At 42.3% G+C, this 24,294-nt stretch overlaps 2 protein-coding genes across 6 annotated transcripts in view; both read right to left on the bottom strand.

The window, feature by feature from the left end:
• The window catches only part of dst (dystonin), a 536,191-nt gene that overhangs the window by 249,340 nt on the left and 262,557 nt on the right, over positions 1-24,294 (bottom strand). For all 5 annotated transcript variants that reach the window (XM_048596444.1, XM_048596445.1, XM_048596443.1 and 2 more), the window contains one exon: positions 2,266-2,418. In XM_048596444.1, coding sequence (XP_048452401.1) covers positions 2,266-2,418 — 153 coding nt within the window. The remainder of the gene's footprint in view (positions 1-2,265; positions 2,419-24,294) is intronic.
• Positions 7,082-15,500, bottom strand: LOC109928146 (plectin-like). Its single transcript, XM_020528154.2, has one exon. It carries the CDS (start codon positions 12,028-12,030, stop codon positions 9,943-9,945), a length of 2,088 nt encoding a protein of 695 aa, XP_020383743.2. The 5' UTR covers positions 12,031-15,500; the 3' UTR covers positions 7,082-9,942.

The following is a 24,294-nucleotide window of genomic DNA, read 5'->3' as shown; positions in this document are numbered from 1 at the left end:
CAGTCCTGAAGAGCGCCAGACCAAAAGCTTTGACTTAATGTCTCTTTTTTGTCAATTTCAAGCTTGTATTAACAAATAATTACTCATGATACGCCATTTCACCAAGACCATTCTATTCTAACATAGTTTGACAAAGATCCAAATTTAAGGACTTATAAGGGCATTAAGATCTACCATCAGGCATTGATCATCAGGCTGGAAGCAATCTCGCCTGGAATCTAGAAATAAGTGGAAAGAATTTGATTGCTGCGTCGACAATTCCAGGGTTCCTGAAATGACCAGGGCATGAACCAAAGCACTGGAGAACTGCCAATCTACCTTGATTTTAAAATTTTCATCCTTCTGTGTGTAGTGATTCTAACAAGGTCAGCCAGCTGGACCTGATAGAATAGCAGTTCCCTGACTGGGGTTGTTAACCTGGTCCAGTCATGGAGCCCCAACTGACATAAAAAGATTGATGTCAGAGATACTGATTCTCTTGTGCCTGACTCTGTATCAGGCAGTACTACATTCAAGGACTGTTCATGTGTGAATAAAGGGTGACTTGGCGACAGGATAACGGCCTATGAGTTATCTTAAACAATTTAGGTCTAGTAGGATTCTTTTGCTGTCTTTAGTCTGCATACTGGCAACAACTACAATGGCTTGCCTGCCAGGATCCTGAAAGAAATTTTAACCGTTTGGCTGAGGGATTTGCCGTGGGCCAACCTACAGTCCTTCTGATCAGTATATGTCTTGAGTGAGGCTGTGCAACTATGCAATTGCATGCACTCAAGTGGTATTCCGTTGGCATTTTTGCACAGTTACATCATTAATCCCACAAACCAGATGGTCTCTAAGCATCTCATTAAGGGTCAAACCAAATTTACAGGCTTCTGCCAGTCATCTTAACCTAGTCAAGAACCAGGGTAATCCTTTTCGGGTTTTTGAGTTGTTGAGTAAAAGTAATAGCATCTCAGAATTAGAGGAGGCTTGGGGTCATAATATTTCTTAGCTTTGTTAGTCAATTCTTGTAAAGTTTTAGTATCTGCTGCCTCAGGGAAAGTGAGGCTCCTAATGGCAGTAAAAGCTGCAGCTCCACAGACTGTCAGGAGAATTACTTGTCGTTAATCATCTGCCACAATGTCGTTTGCTGCTGGAAGAAGCTGCTGAGGAGCTCATAGTGCAAGAGGTTAGCTCCCATGCGTAACAGATTACCTACGTCATACCCGAGGGGGCTCTCCAAGGACAAGGATCAGCCCACGTCCACAGACTTAGAGGGGGAATGATGTAGTGATTGTAACAATGTCAGCCAGGTGGACCCTGTTTGGGGTTGTTAATCTGGTCCAGTCAGGGAGCCATGGCTGACACACAAAAAAGGCTAAGTGTCAGAGATACTGACATTCTGGTGCCTAACTCTGTATGAGGCAGTCCTATAGTCAAGGACTGTTCATGTGTAAATAAAGGCTTACTTGGTGATGGGATACCAGCCTCTGTATGCAAATCTCACCCTTCCCCATTTCTGCAATCTCTTCCATCCGCAGTGCTTCTACAATTCTAGTTCTTGTATATTACCAATTTCACCATAGGAGGCCATGCCCCCAGTTGTCTAAGTCCTGAAATTCTTTCGCCAAACCTTTCCATCTTTCAGCAAACTTTTGGTCACCCATCCCAATAACTCCACATAGAGCACTGTGTCAAGTTTTTTTTTAATACTGTACTCTGGTGAAGTGCTTTGCAATATAGTACAAGGTGAAAGGCACAACATCATCGCAAGTCATTCTTTTTGCTTGTCTGTGTCATGATATTCACATGACACCACATAGCAAATTCAACTTCCCACTTGGATTCACCCATCCACTAAGGAAGGTGATGCAACTTAAAAATGTTGCATTCACTTAGTAACCTAAAATTTTTTTTTCAAAAACAATACTTCTTGTATGTTGTGATGTACAGGTACAGCATTGACTCTGGCCTCCTATATGCTAGCCCACCATAACCATTGTGTGCTCCATTAACGAACTCTCCTCTTCAGAGAGAATGGAGGGAGCATCTTGAATACTTTTAAGACAGAGGTGGATAGATTCCAAATACAAGGGAGACAAAGTGTATCAGGTCCAGGCAGCAAAGTAGAGTTGAAGCCACAACCAGATCAACCATGATCTTCTCAAATGGCAAAGCAGGCTCAAAGAGATAAATACCTACTTTTGCTCCTAACATGTAGGTCTGTATGCATACATATTGTATGTAAAATGTACACATTTATACGGAGGTGATCTATAGTACCTGATTCTCAGAAAGCGACTTTTCCACTGCACCAGGCTCCACTGCAGGAGATTCGAGTCGTCTCTTCGCCAAGCTCTTGCTCTTCTCAGACACCCATTTCAACAATTCGCCAACTTTATCGACATGCTCTTGCTTTGCCTCTTCTACCGATTTCTAGCAGAGTTAGAAGATGTTTTCAAAACAATACCATTTGCTGTAAGGAACCTTAATTACTTAGCACAAAGTGATAATCAATCGTAAGTACCCGCCACAGGTTATTACATTTCAAAATATGTATCACCCACCCTTCCCCAAATTGATTGATTCAACCTAAAAGCAAATTGCCTTTGAATCAATGACTTGCTATGTATACAAGTGTTGAAGGCCGCCCCAGTAAATGCTGCATTAGCCAATTATGCACTTCGAGCATCTTGAGTTTCCATTTTCAAATGCTAAACCTTTTAAGGGGCAATGCTGTCTGTGGTTGATATTGCAATAATACAATAGCAAAATCACCACAAGACATCTCCAAGAATACGTAGATCACATAGTTACAATGAAAGAGCAGTATGTGACAAATGAAGGCAAAGGGAAAATTGGAATATTATTTTATTAACCAGTGAGCAATTAAACTACAAACTTTAAAGAGTTGTATTATGAACTATGCTGCAGCATATTGGTGGTAATCTTTCAAAACAGCGGAATGCAAAAATATCTGGAAAATGTCTTTGGCACAATAAGGTTTATATGATTGAACTGAAAGTTGCCCACTGAGGGTCTCCAAAAGCATTTCCTCAACAAATAAATGTTTATGTTAAAAATGGCAAATAAGTCCACACTGCCATGTCTGGAAGAATTAAAGTATCGAGTCACTTCAGTTAATTTTTTATAATTTATTGATGAACAACCTAGTGTTCAAAGTAGTGTAAGGGATCATCAAGTATTAAGAAATAAATTCTCATCTCTTTTACATTGGAACCAACAGAAGAGCTACAATCCTTGTATATTGAGTCATAGAGTTGTACAGCACAGAAACAGACCCTTCAGTCAAATTATTTCAGCTGACCAGATACCCTAAATTAATCTAGTCCCATTTGCCAGCATTTGGCCCATATCTTTCTAGACCCTTCCTATTCATGTGCCCATCTAGATGCCTTTTAAATGTCATACTTGTACCAGCCTCCACCACTTCCTCTGGCAGCTCATTCCATATATACACCACCCTCCATGTGAAAAAGTTGTCCCTTAGGTCCCTTTTAAATCTTTCCCTTCTCACCTTAAACCTATGCTCTCCAGTTTTGGACTCCCCTACCCTGGGAAAAAGACTTTAGCAATTCACCCTACCAATGCCTCTCATGATTTTATAAACTTCTATAAGGTCACCCCTCAGCCTCCGACGCTCCAGGGAAAATAGCCCCAGCTTATTCAGTCTCTCTCTATAACTCAAAACCCCCAACCCTGGCAACATCCTTGTAAATCTTTTCTGCACCTTTTCAAGTTTAACAACACCTTTCCTATAGCACGGAGAGCAGAATTGAACACAGTATTCCAAAAGTGGCCTAACCAATGTCCTGTACAGTCATAACATGACATCCCAACTCCTATATTCAATGCACTGACCAGTAAAGGTAAGTGCCTTTCTTCACTACCAAAAACAGAAATTGCAGGCAAAGCTCAGTAGGTCTGGCAGCATCTGTACAGAGAAATCAGAGTTAATGTTTCAGGTCCATTGGCCTTTCCTCAGAACTCAGTCATCAAACGTGAAACATTAACTCTGATTTCTCTGCATAGATGCTGCCAGACTTGCTGAGCTTTTCCAGCAATTTCTGTTTTTGTTTCTGATTCACAGCATCCGTAGTTCTTTTGCCTTCTTCACTACCTTGTTTACCTGTGACTCCACCTGCAAGGAACTGTGAACCTGTACCCCAAGGTCTCTTTGTTTGGCAACACTCCCCAGGATCCTACCATTACTTGTATAAGTACTGCCTTTATTTGTCTTATCAAAATGCAACACCTCATATTTATCTAAATTAAACTCCATCTGCCACTCATCGGCCCATTGGTCCATTTGATCAAGGTCTCATTTACTGAGACAGCCTTCTTTATCGTTCACTACACCATCAATTTTGGTGTCTTCTGCAAACTTACTACTAAAAAACTTCACATCCATTTGCTAAAAGTTGCTTTAAATCAATCCTCACATTCTTGCTTAGAATTTTCTGTCTCCACCCATACTCTTGACCAAAAGACATTTGCTGGAATGGGAAAGTACATCCAGCAGGATATTCAAACAGCAATCTTGCATCCATTCCAAGATCAGAAGCTCAGTTTGTTTATTTCTTGGTCCTGTAGAATTAGGCAGAGACAACGCACACCTCCAGTTGCCCCTCCTCCCCGTGATCATTATCATATGTAGCTTAAAAAGTCAACAGTGTCAGGTTGTTTGTCCAATGTTCTGACTGAGCTGAGCCTTATCCTGTTCCCTATTCAACAGTGACAAAGGATTTTTCCAGCAGGATAGCATTTCAAGAACAGGAAACCCGAGCAATGAGTTCCTTTCCTAACTGGGCATGATTAAGGACTGATAAATGTCTCTGCTCAGATCAGACTATGGACCATAGCTGGAAGCTCTTTGTCTGTAGAACCTAGCCACTCGTCAACCTGCTTGCATTTTTGACATGACTAACTGCACTATCATTCTCTAACACCTTGCGAATGTTGAGCAGTGGAACTGTACTCTCCAAGTTCCATTATTAGCTATCTATTCACAACCAGAGTCACTTGCAATGGCTTCTCTTTCAGTTCTTAAGCCATTTTTTCTCGTGTGCTTGGCTGCCTCCTATTTCTCATTTACATCCTGCCCCATATTAACAGAATGCAAAGGCACCGTACTAGTTGTGCACAGATGCTGACAATACCCAGCTCCACCTCATTACCATCTCTCTGAACTGTTTACCCGTCACCTTACCCAACATCTACTACTGTATGTGTAGTCTTCCTCCAGTTAAATAAAGCCACTAGACTAGATTTTACATACCCCAGATAGGTGTGCTTTTTGACAGGGGTTAGCGGGTGACAATAAATTAGGGTTCTTCCCAATCAATCTTCACGTACATGCACCACAATATGTAAAGTGGGTGGGTGCCAAAATCAGGAGCCCATCCCTCGTATGTTACCAAATAATTAAAGGCCAATTGAGCTTGTCAAAACACAATAGTCCCTGGCGGTGTGGGCAGAAGGTTGGGATGGGGCACTGTCAGTGGCATGGGCACCAACACCCCAATCCTAGAGACTTCCTTTTTATATGTCCACTTTCAAAAACGAATCAACCACCCACCCAACTATCACCCCATCCCTCTTCCTAACCTAGTCCAAACCCTCTCCTCTGCCATCCAGGACTCTTAAATGCCTTCTTTGTGGTTCTGCCTGCAGTGACTAGCCCCAAGATCTGACATTGCCAGGATTGGAACTGGTGGTCAATCTGCTTGGCTGGCAGCTTGCAAAGGCAGGATTTTTCACCTATTGAGGGGTAGAATCTACCCATGTTAGGGTGACATGGTGGCTCAGTGATTAGCACTGCTGCCTCACAGTGCAAGTGATCCAGCTTTGATTTGACCCTCAGGCAACTGTCTGTGTGGAGCATGCACATTCTTCCTGTGTCTGTGTGAGTTTCCTCCAGGTGCTCTAGTTTCCTCCCAAAGCCCAAGATCTGCAGGTTGAGTGGATTGGCCATGCTAAATTGTCAATTATATCCAGAAATGTGCAGGCTGGATGGATTAGCCATGGGAAATGCAGGGTTGCAGGGTTACAGGGATGGGTGGGATACTCTTTGGAGGATTGGTATGGACTAGATGGGCTGAATGGCCTGTTTCCACACTGTAGGGATTCTATGAAATTAACACTACCCATGGCATGTTATATCTGCAAGGTGGACTCTCTTTCATGGGTATCACTTGAAAACTGACCAAAGTCCAGAGAGTACTGGGAGCTGTTCAGCCTTTTCCACAAATCTAGCACATAGTTTTCAGCCCATGCTACAAGCTCTGTTCCAAGCCCCTCCCTGGCAACCGTGTGATATTAAAGGTAGCTTGAACACTACCTTGGTGTCACAAACCCTTGAGATGAGCTTCTGACCACATATTTGCACCATTATTGATACAGCTTATTTAAAATTCTACGACATCACCCAACATTGCCCTTGTCTCAGCTCATCCACTGCTGAACACTCATTCTTGCCTTTCTAACAATGAGACTCAATTGTCCCAACATTCTGCTGACTAGTTTCCCACATTTTACTCTTTAAACTAGAGATGATCCAAAATTTTGCTGACCATATCTTAACTCGCACCTAGTTCCATTCCCAATCGTCCTTATGCTTCTGTACATACATAAGGATCTTTTTCAAATCCCTCCATAGCTTTAGCTTTCCCAGTCCCTCTCATTTTCTCTGGTCTCAAGAACCTCTGAATAATACATGCTCCTCGAATTCTAGCCTATTACATATCCCAATTTTAATTGCTTCACCATTAGGCTTTAGTTGACTAGGTCCCAAACTCTGGAATACACTCCCTATACCTCTCTATCTCATTTACCTCTTTTAAGACACACCCTAAAGCTTCTTTCTTTAACCAAGATTTTGGTTACCTCACAATATATCTCCTTACATGGCTTGATGTTCTATTTTGTTTCACAATGCACCTGCGAAGTGCCTCGAGGGAAATTTTAGTCTATTTAAGATGCAATAAATTGTCATGTTGTTGCGAGTCAGATGAACCACGGGTGTAGGGGTGACGTAATGAGAATTCTGACTTGATAATACAATAATACATCATAAAAATCAAGATGACTGGTAAAGTTTATTAAGTTCATGCCCTGTAGCATGTTTTAATACATTCCATTACAGACATATGGTATATTTGTAAAATGATAAGCACAGGAAGAGGCAAAATTTGGGAATGGGGGAAGTCTCCACGTCTTGGAACCACATCTAATGCAAAGGAATATAACTATGATATTGGAGGCCATTCATCTTAGCACCAGGGCACCTCTGCAGAAATTCGTCAGGGTAGCTTCCAAGGCCCAACCATCTTCAGCTGCTTTATCAATGGCCTTTCTTCACCATCATAAGATTAGATATAGGACATGCTCAACAATGATTGCACAAAGTTCAGAATCATTCGCTATTCCTCAGACACTGAAGCAGTCCATATCCATATACAGCAAGATGTGGACAACTTTCAGGCTTGAGGCTGGCACGTAACATTCATGTAAAGTAAGTGACAGATACTGACTGTCCCTACGAGAGAATCTAACAATCATCCCTCAACATTCAGCATTATAACCATCGCTTATTACCACAATATCAATGATCTGAGAGAGTCATTATTGACCAGAAAGAGAACAGGATTCATATATAAATACTGTGACTATAAAAGCATGTCAGAGACTAGAAATCCTACTGCAGATAACTAAGCTTCTAACTGATATGGACCGCAATTGTTCAAGGAGACAAGTCACCGCTACCTACTTGAGGACAATTAGAAATGAGCAAGAAATGCTAGCCCAGCCAATGCCATCTATATCCTGTGATCAAAAATAAATTCCCTGCAACACCCCTCAACCCCATCTACAGGTGTCTACTATCTACAAGGCACAATTTAGGTTTGGGATGGAGTGTCCCCCACTTGCCTGGAAGAGTTCAGCCAACATTTGAGAAGTTTCACATATCAGCCCACTTAACTGGCACCTCACATCAAGCATTCACTCTCTCTACCACCAGCATGTGGTGGTAGCAATGTGCACCATCTCTACAGATGATGTATTGCAGCAATTTGGCAGGGCTCCTTTGATAGCAGGATGCTGGCTAAATTTGGCAAGGAATAGGCGGTTATCATACCTGGGAGCCAACTAACTTTGCAGAAAAACCTAATGAAGTAACTTACATTTTACAGTTATTTCTGAATCCCATTTTGAGCATTATCGTGCAATTTTAGTGTATCTATTCACAAGAACATTAAAAGTGCAAGGTTCATGAGCAAAATTTTGAAGGCAAAAAGAGAGCTTTATGAGCTAAAATAGCCCAATTCTCCTTATTTCATTCATTCTAGTGATCACAATAATTCATGGAATCTTGCAGTACAGAAGGAGACCATTTAGCCCATCATGCCTATGGCAGATCATTTAAAGAGCTATCAGATTCACCCCACTCACTTCATAATCCTTCAAATGTTTCACTATTACATGTTTATTCAATACCCTCCTGAAGGTTACAACTAAATCTGCTTCCATTGCCCTCAGAGAATGCATCCCAGAACATAATGCATCGCATGAAGTTCCTCGAAGCCTCCTGGCTATTACACCAATTACACATCTTAAACCTTTATCCCCTGGTTACTGACCAGTGCGGTTTCTCCTCATGTATGGTCAAAACCCCTCAAAATCTTGAGCACTACAGGGCAATGAGACAGTACTGTGGATGTACCTTGCCCTTCACCTTTCCCCTTCACATTGGCGACAGTTTTCAAGAAGGTGGCTCAGCAACACTTCCAAAGAACAATCGGTGCACAACAAAGACTGAATGAATTTCAAAAAATGGACAATCGTGCTTTTTAAGATGTTGAAGCATCAAATGCGCAGAGTGTTAGAAGACAGAATGGCAAAGCATTATTTGTGGCAACTGGGGGAAACCAGTCACGTTATGGATCTCAAACACACAAAGCGGCAGAAAGTGACCAACATGAGAGGATAACTAACTTGTCCTCACTCTCACCAATGCACCTGCCACATATCTATCCATATCATATCAGTAGGAATAATCTCTGCACACTCTTGTGGAAATTAAATCTTTTTGTCACATTAAGGACATCTTTCACTGTGGCATTGGATTAGGATCAGATCTAGAATCTAATCATAGGTCCAAACTCGTGCTGTTGGCGCTCTTCTGAGGTTCTGACCAGGATTTCACACAGATTTAAATGTAAATCACTCAACAGCTCTCATTTGTATCCATTCTGATCAACTAAGAGAGAAGCAAACAGAATTTGGATTGCAGGAACAAATTACTGCAGATGCTGGAATCTGTACCGAAAACAACAAATGCTGGAGATCACAGCGAGTCAGGCAACATCCACGTAGAGCAAGCTAACGTTTCAAATTTGGTTTGTAATGGCAAAGTAAAAAGACAATGATGAAAGGGGAGGAAGAAAAGTGACATAAAAGTAGGTTCTATGTCACAACAATTCAGTTCATTTACTGGAATATTCCAAGTTGTCTAGAAGGTTCTCAGGGTCAAATTATGTCTATTTTAAGTTAATAGATCTCAGCTGGCAAGGTGGGGGGAGTATGGGAATCAGGCTCAGCAACTCAAGGCTTGAAGGACAGGGAGAAAACAACTGTCGGAGTACATGTGGCTGAATTTAATCTTGTGATTTCCAGATCAAGCCTAATTATGACACTCCCAAAGTCAAACCACATAATGACACTGAAATGTTAGACCAGCTTGTGAAGAATGCCCAGTGGGAAAAGCTACTGGAGGATTGCCAAGTGTTCAAGCAAGGTAAATTTTAATAAGCCTATAAAGGCTGGGATTTAAAATGTTCATGTACTAACACAACCAAAGCTCTACATATGACTGCTATAGTGTATACATGAGCAGAGAAAGTGTGTGGCTAAAGAGATGGGGAACAAAATGGCATGTAGTTAAGTGGAAGTGTTGGGATGTTCAGCTGCTTCCAGCAGTCTCAAACCTGTGTGGCAGTCAAATATGGCTCTAGCCAAAGCCTCTTTGTATGAGATCCTCTGTTTGGTTTTGGGACAAACCAAGTTCCTGGCATGCATCTTTTCATCTGTCAATCTCTGAGCAGTCCAGTCATCAATAAGGTGCCTTCTCAAAGCATCGTCCAAGGACATTCTTCCTGGAAGGTTTGGATCCACCAACCCGCCGGTCAAATATTGTAGCTCAAGGAATCGGTGACCGATGTCATGGCCCAAGAGGTTCTCGCGCAGAGCTTCTGCAGTTGATATGGTCGCCTGTGTCCCAGGCTGAAGGAAACCTCGGTAAGCTTGCTGAGATTTTTGGATGCTGGCAGCAATTTCGCTGTCAACTAAATCTCTCTGCAATGCTTCTGAAATGGAGAATTTCTTCCCAGTTGCTGGATCAGTTATTCCACCAGTACAAGCCTGTGCCTCAAGCAATCGAGTGGCTGTTAGCCTCTCCACTAAATTCTGACGCATAGCTTTCAAGACAGAAATTCTTCTACATCTATTAGGATCCCAAATTCCTGCAATCGGACTATTCGGATTGGAGGCTACAGAGGCTCTGCTCATCAATGTATCAGCCAGCTCAATCACTGTGATGTGGCCATCTCGGTATTTATTAAGTTCTGTCTGGCTGATGATACCCTGTGTTAAAGCATCATTGAGGCTGAACTGCCTTCCGGAGTTACTGTCAGTAAGAAAATATTCGCTACTGCCCTGCCATTTATCAATGGTCTCCCTCCACAGGGACTGCAGTGCTGAAAGTTCAAGGTAGGTCTGCTTCTCAATGTAGTACTTCAGAAATGCATCATATAAAGTTATTTCTGACTTTGTGCTGGTATCAACCACTGAAATACTGTTAGGCTTTGCAGGTGAGGGAGTGGATATCTTGCGAGTCCCAAAGGGGAGGAGCAGATAATTCCCTTCTAAATCTACCACACACAATTTCATCAATTCTGCGTAATGCATAGCTTGTTTGATGTTGTTTGGATTCTGAAAGCCTTTCATGTTGTCAAGCATCTTGTGCAGGTTTTGGGTAGTGTCATGGTTGAGGAGACCTTGCTTGCATGCAGTCTCCAATGGTAATCTAACACTCCGCACTGGGTCGATAATTCCTCCAGTTGCAATCTGAACTTCGAGCAGCCTTCTTCCAGTTTGACTTGGAAGCAGCTTGTTCTCCATGGCTTGGAAAACAGACAGGATCTTGCCATGATGGAAATACCCTGTGACGCCTTTCTCTGCTTCAAGCAGTCTTTCCTTGAACTCTCGAGGAATGAGTCCTTTCTCAATAGCCTCTTGAACAGAGTACTTTCCATTGGACTGTGTGTGGACAATATAGCCCGTTGCAGCTTGCGCTTCCAAAAACTCAAGGGCTACAGAGGATTCAATGACCCCTGCTCTTGCTGCCTCATAGAAGGACATTTTCTGTTTGCTGGCTTCTAAGTACAAGCCAGCAATTGAATTAATTTTGTTCAGATACTTGCCAAGGGAATTTTGAACTTGAGAAACGGTCTTGACTCCTTTCTCAAGCTGCTCAGCAACATTTTTATTCAGGAGTTCAGCTTCAACCAAGTCTTGCACTGTGACTTGACGACGTAGACCCTGAAATTCTGGAATTGTAGATGAAGGAGCAAATTTAGCTTGGACGTTGGTGACGATGTTTTGGTCGCAGCCCATGTGACTTCTGTCACCGATTTGCATCAGAAATGCATTATTGTTTGGATGGTTCACATTTGTCTCAGAATGAAGTCCCACTGAAGTGTTCTGCGCGATTTGCTCAGAGCTAGAAGAAATGCTCATTTCACTTAACCTGGCTTGCACAAAATCACCCTCACATTTGTGCCACACTCTCTGATCATTGCAAGATACAGGAGCATTATGGGTGTTCTCATTTGGCTTAAGGGCTTTCTGTTCTGCTTCTAAATGCTTGCTGTTATTTTTGAAACCTTCCTGTCCAAACAAAACAGTCTCTTTGTCCGAGGAAGCTTTGCCCATTTCACCACTCGATTTGTTTAGGTCCAGCTCTGCCATCTGTGAAAATTAATCATGTTGATAATGATGAGGATTTGCATCTCAGCCAGGTTGGGCCAGCACCAGAACAATGGGGAACAGACAGCAAGAGCCAAAAAGAGCAAGTTGACAAAAGACAAGACCCTCAAAAGATCATTGGGGAATGAACTGTTGGCACGAAAAGCCAGTGAAAGATTTAAGACTAGCAGCATAATTGCTAAAACAAAATCACTTGTAACCACAGCAGCAAAGTAAATTTGCATAAGAAATAAAGATGATATAAGACAGCCAGATTCTTTAGTGGACCAGAATCATGGTAATTCTATCCTTCTTCTCTTCTCTCTTCCAGGCAAAATTATTTACTCCCCAGTGAAAGTTTAAAATCCTTGACAATTCTGGAATAAACTACGAGTTTTACCGATGTGACAAGCTTTGATTCTTCTCAAGCTAACAAATACAAATAGACAACTATTCTGACAAACTCTCAATGAGGCAAGCCAATTGTTGGGTATGTTCTTTTAAATCAACTTTTCTGACACACTCCAGGGCACATGGGACTTGAACCTGGACTGTCGGGCTCAGAGGTAGGGATGCTACCATTGCTACACAACCCTCTAAGCTGTTTGCTGAAAGAGGGTTGAGAGGGGCACTGCCGAGATACAAACTTAGATTCACCCTGTTTACCGAGGCAAATTATCATCAAATTTCAAGTAATTAACTCTGCTCAACAATGAAGTTTACCTTACTGCAGTGGAAGGGGCCACTTCGTTTCCTGACTAACATGCTGCACAAATTCAACTAAATTGATTCATCACAACATGTGATCACAGCTTAACACTATGCACATTGAAATCTAATTCGACATGAGTTTACTGGCACCAAAACTAAGGGATATAAAATAAGATGCAGTAATGCCTCATTTAAAGTCTAACATTGTTTCTCTTTAAAGTCTGTCAATTAATGGGGCCTGTATTCTCGGTTTAAAGAGTCAAAATGAAGCTGCTGCTCCTGCCTGTTGCTCAATCCACGGTCCTTGCTCAGAAAGAGGATTCAGTAGAGCAGTGATCGAAAGAGTCATGTAGCAGGAAGTCCAGCAAGAGGAAGAATTGGTGAAAGGATAAGTAAAAAAGTGGCAGGGATGGCAAGTCGTAGGATTGGCAAACAGTATGTGAGTTGGGGATGGGCTGCAAATAGAGAATCAGTGAGTGGAAAGGTCCACTGAAATCAAGAGGACCAAAGCTGTGGCATAGAGGAGTTTCGGAAAACAGGATAAACTGTGTACAGGAGATGCTGTAAGTAGAAAGTTATTATATTTCTTCTGTATTCTAAAAAGTTATTTTAAAAGTTACCAAATTTACTAAACTAGGAATTTAGCAATTTACAGCATACTCAACTTACACCACATACTAGTTCCATGAATTTTCTTTCTAATGAGGATGATCTTACAGAGCCGTAACAACAGTTTTTACATTAAAACTAATGTCTGTGTGGAGGCTTCTTCTGGGTATTCTGGTTTCTTTCCATAGTCCAACTATGTGCAGGTTAGGTGGATTGGCCATACCAAATTGCCCTGTAATGTCCAGGGATTTGTAGGTTAGGTGGGTCAGCCATGGGAAGTCTGGGGTTATGGGGATACGGTGGGGCACTGGGGAGGGTTCTGGGTGGGATGCCCTTTGGAGGGTCAATACAGACCCAATAAGCCCAATAGGCCTCTAACTGTACTGTAGGAATTCTATAATACATGTTTATTCAATAGTGTTTGACTGAACTGTGGAGTGGGGAGGGTGGTGGTGTTTAACTACATGTCTAAGCACTCATTTCTTTTGCTGGGCACTGTGTTTCCAGATTGATCTTAATGCACATGATGACATTAGAGAATATCCTTCTTGCAACTATTTGATGAAACTCTATTTTTTTTCCAAATTAATTTGGGGTTACAACATTCAATTCTTTCTACACAGCAATGCTGGCGGGATGGTCAGGGAACAGCAGTACTGATCCAGGATCTGGAATGGAAAGTAACACAAACAAGGTGGCCAAGCTCGTTTCTCTTCCTGTCCTCTTAGCTCATGCCAAATAGGAGAGAATTTCCAGCATAACACAAGAAAACTGACAGCTGTGGAATGTTGTGGATCCGGATCTTGTTTTACAATTATTGATGGGGGAAGGACTTGTGGAGCCACAGTAGTATCCCTATCCCTGAGCCACAGTAGTATCCCTATCCCTGAGCCAAGAGGACTGGCTTCACATCCTACCTGCTTCAAAGGTGTGTAATAACATGCTGAACAAGTTAAGAAAATATCTGGAAGTATCTAGAAATATAAATGGAAGGCAAGAGGATGGAAGTAAGGAGTTATGCCACTTTGAGGGTTTTGGAAAAGAATGACAACCAGAGATGGATTTAAAGAAAAATCAAGACTCGAGAAGAGGAAAAAAGATTACTTGCAATATAAGGTCAAAACTTTAAAAGAAGCAGATGTTGACAAAATTGCAACAAGTGAATAGTACATGGAGATGAACTTGGGAACACCGGTTTCTCATTTCACATTCCAGATTGGGATGAGGAGTATCCTAGATATGGGTGCCATGTTCAGGTCATGGGCCTTTTCAATTCGAAGCTGTTAGTTGACTAAAAAGGGACAGAAAAGACTTGAGAATTCAAGAGACCGCTTTGGCAGTGATAAAGATGTAGAAATGCAACACAAGCTAAAAGGGCCATATTGAGTTGCCACTGCTCCAGGATTAGGGTGGAATCTCCAGAAGTTGAAGATCAATCTCTAATACACTGCAGTGTGCAATTCTGGAAGGGGGAGTGGAGAAAATCACAACAGCATTAAAAAAGATAGGGGCTTTTCTTGTAATGTTCTTGGAACAGCTCTGTTTACCAGGTATAAAAATATTGAAAACAGAAAGAAAAGCTGTAAGACTGACAGTAATTGGATAATGAGTCTCTTTGCTTCAATTGGTGTAGGGAGGTTGTACATCACAAGGATCAATGTGCTGACTGACCAATGCCTGGAGCATGAGGACAAGTCATGTGATGGACCCTCCAAGAATACATCAAATCATTGTTGGCAACCCAGCAGACAGTGAGGTGACAATTGTCAATAGATAAATGGGCTTTAGATATGGAGCATTCAAGTAAACAGTGGCTGTGCTGGGGTGTGGTGGAGGGCGAGAACATTTAGAAATTAAATTGTGAAGGAAATAATGTTGATTAGATGCTTGGGCAATCTTGGCAAGTATTATGTTTTGAAACATAATAAAATTGGGCCTAATGCAAAAATCTGAACCATATTCTGGTGTTAAAATCAATAATTAATCTAGAAACTGAATTGTAAGTAGCTGATGTTTTTAATATATGTTTCCAGCACAGAGCCCAACTAGCCAATGGGAAATCCATGTATTTACATAGCCCAGTCTCATGAGAATCTGGTCCACTATTGATGGAGTGTCAGAAAGCTGCTCACCACAAAGCTCCCCAAGGAAAAAGTTTTTCTCAAACCAGCTTTTGTCCAAAATGTACCTCTGATGGCTGCTTCAAGCTCCTTAATGGTCTAACATTTTGTCTTCCTTCATCAGCCTCCAGCAGTTTCCTTTGAATGTATTTTGTTTCCGCCAGTCCTGGTGTATTTTGCACAGATGTCCCCAGTAAAGCAGTGTGTGGGGTGGTCAGGACAGATTGCCGACTACATGGCTCACTCTCTGAAAACTCCACTTCAATTAAAGAGGTCATTGGCCTCACACCTCCGGGTAAATAATAGTTTTCCTCCAAGACTACCCTCTTCTGGTTCTTTGCTTTACGCCATTGCAGATGGTGCTGGCCCCTCGCTTGCCTAAGTAAATCCTCTGCCACCCGATTGGATTGTTTGACCCTGCTGTCCAGCTCTGTGCTCCAGTTATTGTCCTGCCTCATCTGCCGCTGTGCTTGGTCCAGTTTGTTGCCGAATTCCTGCATCTGCAAATATTGCATTCTGACCTCCTCTTCCAGGACAACCTTCTCCAATTGAGCAGCAGAGATCTGCGCTTGGAGTTCACTGATCGTTCTTGTAGCTGCAAGGTTAGCCTCTGTCAACTCGGCTAGCTGAAGTTTTAGGTCATCCATTGCATGTTGGCCACAGTCTACCTCCTCCTGCAGTTTCCGAGTCCTGAGCTCTTGCTCCTGTTCTTCCCTTGATCTCTGAATCAGCTGCTCCTGCATTTTCTTAAGCTGCTCACTCAAGCAGTCTACCTGCACTCTCTGAGCATCGCCTCTTTGCTCTGCCACCCTTTTCTCTGTCATCACAGACTCTAGTTCAGACTTCACGCTGCTCAGAATCATATCTACTCTTTGCTTTGCAGATACCAGATCATCAACCCTTAGTGTCAATTCCCTTGCTGTCTGTTTGTGCTGTGTTAATTCATCTTCCAGTTTCCTAACTGTCTGCTGATACATGACCTCGATATTAACTTTCTTTTCCAAAGCCTCTTCGACTTTTCTCAATGTTTCTTTCAACAAGTTTGTTTCCCGTTTCTGAAACTCTGCCCTTTCCTCAACTAATGCTTTCTCATTTTGAAGGTAGTTGCATTCAGCCTTTAAGTTCCTCTTAACATCGTCAGCACTACTGCAGGTCAGGGTAAGCTCGTGCATTTTGAGCTCGAGCTCCCTTGATATGCGTTGGCTGTCAGCCAACTTGTCCTCCAGCTCTTTGCATTTCTCCACCCACTCTTTCTCTTCGCGACTCTTCTTCCCCTCTGCTACTTTGAGTTTCTCGAGTAAATCATCAGCCACACCCTTGTGGGTCGAAGCCCTTTGCTCGGCAAGGCTCCGGTCCTGATGGAGTACCTCAATCTCCCCTTCTAAATGCTGAACCCGGGTCTGAGCACTCCAACAGTCCTGGGAAAGTTCCTCAGCTTTCAGCCTTAAGCTCTCGCTCCTGCATTGGCTGTCATTCAACTCCTCTTCTAAGTGTGAAAACTTTTGCTGATAATCCTCCTCTTTCTTGCGCATCTGTTTCAGTTCCATTTGGGCTTTCTCAAGTTCGAGTCTTAAGTTGCTCAACTCTATCCAGTGTGAGGAAGCTTTGAGTTCTACTGCACCCATGTTCTTTTCCAGAGACCTCATCTCAAACCGTAACCCTTGCAAATCCTTACAAGTTCGGTCACTAATCTGGTAAAGGTCAGAAGTCAATTTCTTCAGTTTCTCTGATTCATCTGCTTGATCCACCAGTGCTGTTCCTGCTCCAACCTCACAGTAAAAGTCTCTGATATAAACATACATCTGGTCCACAATATTCTTTATTCTCATTACCTGCTGCACGGTTTCCAAGTCAGTGACCTGTTCAACATCATTGGCAGCAGCAATCAGCTCAGGGGAGGCCTGTTCTGAGAAGTGCATGTTTTGTTCCATTGGGTTGGTTTCATTCTGTTCCCCTTGTACACGCAGGTGTCCTTCTGACCGCCACCTTGTTAAAGGGTTCTCGTAAAGCCATCTCGCTGACTTGTGGAACTTTGCTCCAGCTGGGATCTCAGCTTGGAGAGTCAGCTCCTTCAAGTGTTCCAATTCCTGTTCTAACCTGGCTTTCTCCTGCAACATCTTCTCCAATTCTACCTTGTACTGGCTCCCCTCCGAGTCAGAATTCTTCTTGCTGAGGCTTGTTTTGTTGACGAGTTCCCGATACCTCTTCTGTTCATTCTCAAATTCTTCCTGTAAGTGGGTCACCCTGTTCTCAAGTTGCTGTTTTGTCCCTTTAGTCTCACTCAACTCCACCAGCAGAGCAGTGACCTTCTGCGTTAAGATCCAGTTCTCGTCACGGAGGGCAGTCAGAGATTGCTGCTGACTGGAACCACCTATGTTGGTGTACGTTTCAGGAAACCTTCCCTTCTACAAACAAAATCAAGTGCTGAGTGAGATTCATTAGGGTGGTCAATACTATTTAGAATTTCACGTATTTCTTATATGTAAAACCAGAAAATTTTGCATCCTTACAGAGGTGCTCTTAGTAAACTGGCATAATACAGACAAGGCAACAATGTCAGTTCAGCTATACCCCATCACCTTTTGCATAAAGCTACAAAATGAGTGTTTTGTTAGTGTCAAACACTGAGAAGATCCTCCACCAGAAAGAGAAGATGCATGAAAAGGATTTGGTCAGTTTTGGAAAGCAAGTAAATGGAAGAATTTATTCAAGCAAAATAACTCATTCAACTTGATGTGCAGTACACTCTATATAGAAACTGTGCACAACCCAATTTAGGTATTATGCTTTTTATTCATTCCCAGGATGTGGCATCGCTGGTTAGGCCAATATTTATTTTCTCTCAAGCTGATGGTGAGCTGCCTTCTCGAACCTTCTAGTGTAGGTACATCCACAGTGCTGTTCGAGAGGGAATTCCAGAAATTTGACTAAGTGACAACATGATACATAGCTCACATACAAGAATTGTAAGGGATCTGTAAAATTGTTTGAGTGTGGAACAGCTTGTATAGTAAGTTTACAAGCAATTCTTACCTGAATTTGTCACCAAAAAAGTTACAACCTAGATATGCAGCATCAGCACTGTGCTCCTATTCTGAATTGTGGTTAGATCTCTCCATTAGCCTCAACAACATTATAAGATACTTTCTACTCCTTGTGACCATGACAGTGAGAAATTTTATTATGTCATAATTAGATATCTAACATTTGCTTGCAAAATCTATTGAAGTTTTTTTGTGTCCTTGCACCCATCCATTTGGTTTATCATACTCACACATGATTCAGTGTAACACAACACAGAGGATGCTATGTACCTGAAACACATTCAGCCCGCTCACTCACTGTGGCCAAGACTGAAGACTCCCCAGAGTCTTTGGAAGTGAGGGGAACTCCTGATAAAGACTGCATCCAGTTCAGGCACAAGACAGCATATATGAAATATTACCTTTACTACTTGGATGTTCCTCTCTACCTGCATGGGCCACACTTCATAGATGAATTTCCAGTTTGTCTTCACAAGCCTGCATTTAAGGCAGTCTGTCCCTTGTCGTGTCTACTCCCCCAGGGTCTAATAGCTTTAATAGCAGTCAGCAGCCCATTAACTGCTGCTGGTTTACAAGCGACCCTGTAGCACAGCCATTGCCTCGCGTGCTAAACGCCAAGAGGTCAACATAGCATTATGTCAGTGGACGTTGCTGTAGTGATTAGCTATTTGATCACACTGTACTCAGTTATCTAAACACACATTGCGTATTATAATAATTCATAAGTAATGAAACCTACCTTTAAAATTCAATCTTAAAGACTCTGAAACAACATTTTGGATTGTCTTACATAGATGAAACAGATTTCAGCAACAAACTTGTGTACTTTTTCAGATTGTCTTGGGAAGATCCCACTTTCAACATTGGATCCAGCCCTATTTTTCAGCCTTTGCTTCACTTCACAAATTTCTTCTACCTTCTGCCATTTCAACAATTCCGGATCTCCAAACACCCTCTCCTGGATATTCTCATTCACTTTCCAACATATATCTACTTCAGCACTTGATTCCATTGGTCCTCTCCAATTTCTCAGATTATCTATTTTGAATCCAACTGTGTCTTCCTCCTGATCCATCTCATCAGGAGCTCCCTGCATTCCTGGGCTTTGGTGGGCTTCAACGGGATGCTTTGGGTTTGCGGTCAGCTGCTGCTGGAGGCCCACTGGCTTAGTTTTATAATGGTTGGAGATGGTTGGCCCGTCTGCATCCACCTCTATCACTTTTACGTCAGCATTTTCCCCAACTTGTGTGGCCATGCCATTATCACGAGTGACAATGGATGGAGCAATCTCCACCTTGCCTACCTTTGCCAGTTCACAAGTGGTGTTGTTGGCATGTTTGTCCTGCAGTTTCCCTTTGTTAATGTGAAAATTCCCATCTTAACAGAATCCTGCCAGTGTCACATTTCTTTCCCGAACATCCATGGGATAATCCTGAATTGATGGCTGAGATTTAACGATGAAATTTGCTTCACTGGAATGAAATTGATCTTCTTCAGTTAGCTCCGCATTAAATTCAGAATCTTTGACAGCCCACTTGTTACTTTCATTGTGAACTGACTGGCCATCAAGGTCCATTTCAATTGCAGAGTCACTGGATTCATTTCGTTCACTCTTACTATTCTTGCATTTCCTAATTGGCATACTGCCTTCAGGACTTTCTTTCTCACTCTCACTATCTGGTGTGACTGATGCTCTGCCAGTCTCAAATCCATGGCAATACATTGCTGAAATTACATCGTGTTTAATGTCCGAGAAACCTGCTTCTTGAGGTTTCACCGTGGAACAGTTTCCCTTCATTGGATTCACTTCTTCTGGAGTTTTCTTCAAGGTTCCAAAGATGTCAATCTCAACATGTGGATCTCCCAATTCTTCAGCATAGTTTTTATCAGTATTGGCCCATTTGTTACCAACATGTTCGTTGAGTGGTATTGGTTGATCGGCATGCTTGATTTCCATAACACATGTCTTTGCAATGGTTCCATGGCTGCAAGTTTGGGAAAGGAGCTAGCTCGATCAGTCCTTTGAGCACCTGGGGTCAGGGAAATGGGCTCTTCATCTGCTAATGTCCTTGTGGTTCCCTCCATGGTAATGAGACTCTTCACCATTTTTTCAGCTGAACTACTCTGCTTTCTCATTTCTGCTCCCTGTTTGGGGTTTTGTTCAAATGTCATTTGGTCAGACCTTTCTGGCCACACTGGTTTGTTCACAAGTCGCAAACACAACTCCGATTCGGTTTGATTTTTCTTCAAACATTTCTCAACTGTTAGGCCCTTATTTATGGACGACACCTGCACATGTGATAAACCCTCCTCCGTGCTGTCTTGTGACCTTTCATTCTGCTGAGCAGCTCCAATCTGCTCCACCCGAAGACTGTTTGTCTGTTGTCTTGTCTGAACATGTAGGGTCCCACTGGGCAGAGCACTGGCCTTCTCCTCAACAGCTGGATTGCATCTTTTCAGCTCATTAGCCAAAGCTCTCAAGGAAAAAGTTTCCTTTTCCAAAATTTCTGACCTTCCAGTGACTGCTGTTGGTGTGAAACTGGTGTGAACTCCCTCCAGCAATCTTACAGAAATGGAATGGAAACCAAGGAGATGTGCATGTCTTATTGCCACTACAGTCTACAGCTTGCCGTTTAATCTCATTCTGTGGCATCTGAAGAGTTTGCTCCTCTTGTTTCTTACGTTCGTCTTGTGGCAGGGTTACTTCTTCAGCTGAAGCACTGTGTTTGGTTTTAAGCCTTGGTTCTCCCCTAACATTTGCAGTTAGGTCTTCTCCATGAGCTGCATGTTCTAGAGATGGATAATGGGGAAACAAATCCTTACACTTCACCAGTTCAGAGCCACTATCTGTGATGTCCTCAGGGCTGTTCAGATTTTTAGTACTGAGGTTTCCTATCTCCAGTCTGTAAAATCCTCGTATATTTGGCCATGATTCATCTATTTCTTCATCAGCTGTTTCAGGACCAACCTCAGAGCCACAGCAGCCTACTGCACTGGACTGGAGCTGACTTCTAAACTCTTCAGCTTGTCTTTCTTCCCCTTGAGCAAAGAACGTACCACCCAGGAATTGCACAGTCCCCAAAGCAGCAAATGGTTTGCTCCCTCTTTCCTCTTCACCTCATGACATCTTCTTGTAATTCCCTGTTCTCCACACTTTCTCAGCAGGTTCCTTTGCAAAGCTGGGATTTCTGACTAGAGGCTGCAGTCTTTCTGGTTCAGCTCCATGTGCGTTCTCCCAATCATGTCCATCAGGTATATCATTTGATATTCTCTCACGGAGGACACATTTCTTCAGGACCATTGACTGACTCCTAGCTTTGTCATCTTTGTCTGCACCTGCACTGTTCAAATGCTGGCCTTGTCTTCCGTCTCCCTGGATCTGCAAAGACTGTGCACACATTTCCAGGTAGATTCTTGACCAGCCTGTTGCTAGTCCACTTCCTTCATTCCCCCATAGAGCTGCAGTCCTGCCTCCTACTCTTGCAGGCTGAACAACATTCATCACCAGTGAGTCCTTCACATCTTCAAATGAACTCTACAGTAATGGTTCAGGTCGGCATTAGTATTCCACTCTTTATACAAGTGATGGTGTTGATTTTTCTGAAAGAAAATCAGTTTGGCGAAGAGACAGACTGGGAGGGCCCTTGAGATTTATCACGGTCCAGCCAGACAGAAGATGGAGCAGGTTGATTGACTGATTTGAAGGAGCAACTCCTTGGTGATTCCAGAAAATCAAAAATTGATTCTCCAATCGTGGAAGCAAAAACAAAACCAACACAGATCATTTAACCTTTCACTGCCAACGCGGGGTCTACAAATTTAGGGGAAGTGGTCATCTTGAACGTTTATGCAGAATTAGAAGTTGATGGAAAAATGGGAGGCTATTCAGCCCACTAAATTGAAGCTGGTACTCTTTAGAGCAATCTAAGTCAGTCTAATTTTATTCTAACCTTGCACGGGATGCAGGCAACACTGGCTGGGCCAGCATTTATTTCCCTGTTCCAAATGTCCTAGGGAAGATGGTGATGAGCTGCTCTTTTGAGCTATTGAAGTCCATGTAGTGTCAGTACACCCACAATACTAGAAGGAAGGAAGTTTTGGCCCAGTGAGTAATCATTTTTGAGGTTTACGATAATTGGGAATGACCACCTATGATCAATTGAAATATAATCCCGACAAGTTGGCAGTGAAGAGATTAACAGATGTAAATAAAGCAAAATAGAAACGATTTGGAGTCAAGCCTGATGGATTGGATTTATTCAAACATGTAATTTTTCATAAATCAGAGAGCAGGTGAACCTGAAAATATAAGGTCAGTAATTTCTGAACAGAGCACGCAAAGACACCACCCACCAAACCTCTGTTTGACTCACGTTACCCATTTTAAGATGCAGTATTGTGGATTTAAGTACTGGTTTCCAGACTGCACACAGTACATGTTGCTTTTATTTGCAATGGCAAATGTATTTCTCAATATTTAATGTGAGATCAGAGAAACAAAGAGTAGTAGGTGCATGAGGTTGTATTATAGGAACAGCGAGGAGTCAGTAAAAGCTGACAGCAATTCCTTACCATTACTGCTAGTCTTTTCAAGCACCAAATTAGTGATACTTTTTACATATCAAAGATTTGGCCAAATGTAAAGGTCTGTGATGGTTGAACAAAACCTTAAACTGAATGCACTGATTGATGCATAACAGGCCAGTTCCAGCCCTGCATTACCAAAAAGGACAGGAGTTGGTCAGATTTGTTTCAGGGAGCCAGCAGTAATTGCAAACAAATGCCGTCCCACAGTGGCTCACCGTGAAGTAGCACCAGTTCACATCGTGAACCATCATAGCACAATCAAATATCCTATGCAAAACTCTCCACTTCCCTGCGACAGGAGACACCGGCCATTAACTGAAGCACCACCACCAATATTTGAAGCGAGATGATTTAGACAGGCAATTAACACCAGTAATGACAGCAGGTGGCAGCAACACACCAAAAAAAAACATTCTATACACAGATTACAACTGACAAATTTGTGAACACACTAATTCCTAACTAATTAATTAATTGCTAATTAATTAACCCCGCTACATCACCCGCAAACCCCATCCATATGCTGTCACTGTTACATTTAATTTTTTATGGAATTATTTCATATCCATCACTCTATGTATAACAGTGCTCTATATATTCGTAGCTATTAATATAAATAACTTCCTGATCCTAATCCCTAAACTTTACTTGTCACTAATCTGAACCTGTGTCCCATAAAATTCTGCATTTATGAAGCCCAATATAACTCCAATGCTCTTGCATATACAACTGCAACAGAATGTCCTAGTCAACATTTCTACCTCACTTAATATCACAAGAATAGATTATCTGATTGACACTGTGGGGTCTTCTGGTATTTTCTTTACAACAGTGATTATCTTTCAGAAATATCCATTGGCTCGAAGTTCTTTGGGACAGCCTGAGCTTGGAGGCACCATAGAAATGTTAATAACTATATTCTTTATTCACTTCCTCTCACAGACTGTTGAGTAATTCCTTGCACCCCATCCCAATCTTCGTAACTAACTTATCTTGCAATTCTGACAAAGGATTGCACCATCTTTTCAAATGTGTGGACTAACTTGTACATTCTCTTTCTAACATCTTCACTTCTTTCCTTCTGCACATCAGGCAAAATAACCTGAGATGACAAGGTGTAGAGCTGGATAAACACAGCAGGCCAAACAGCATCAGAGGAGCAGGAAGGCTGATGTTTCGGGCCTAGACTCTTCTTC

Source organism: Rhincodon typus, chromosome 5 (genome assembly GCF_021869965.1).
Source record: "Rhincodon typus isolate 14 chromosome 5, sRhiTyp1.1, whole genome shotgun sequence".
Lineage (NCBI taxonomy): Eukaryota > Metazoa > Chordata > Chondrichthyes > Orectolobiformes > Rhincodontidae > Rhincodon > Rhincodon typus.
Note: the sequence above shows the minus strand (reverse complement) of the source record. Positions and strands in the feature narration are given on the sequence as shown.

Excerpts from the sequence above, each read along its gene's own strand:
- LOC109928146 (XM_020528154.2), bottom strand. The coding sequence starts at position 12,030 with ATGGCAGAGCTGGACCTAAACAAATCGAGTGGTGAAATGGGCAAAGCT.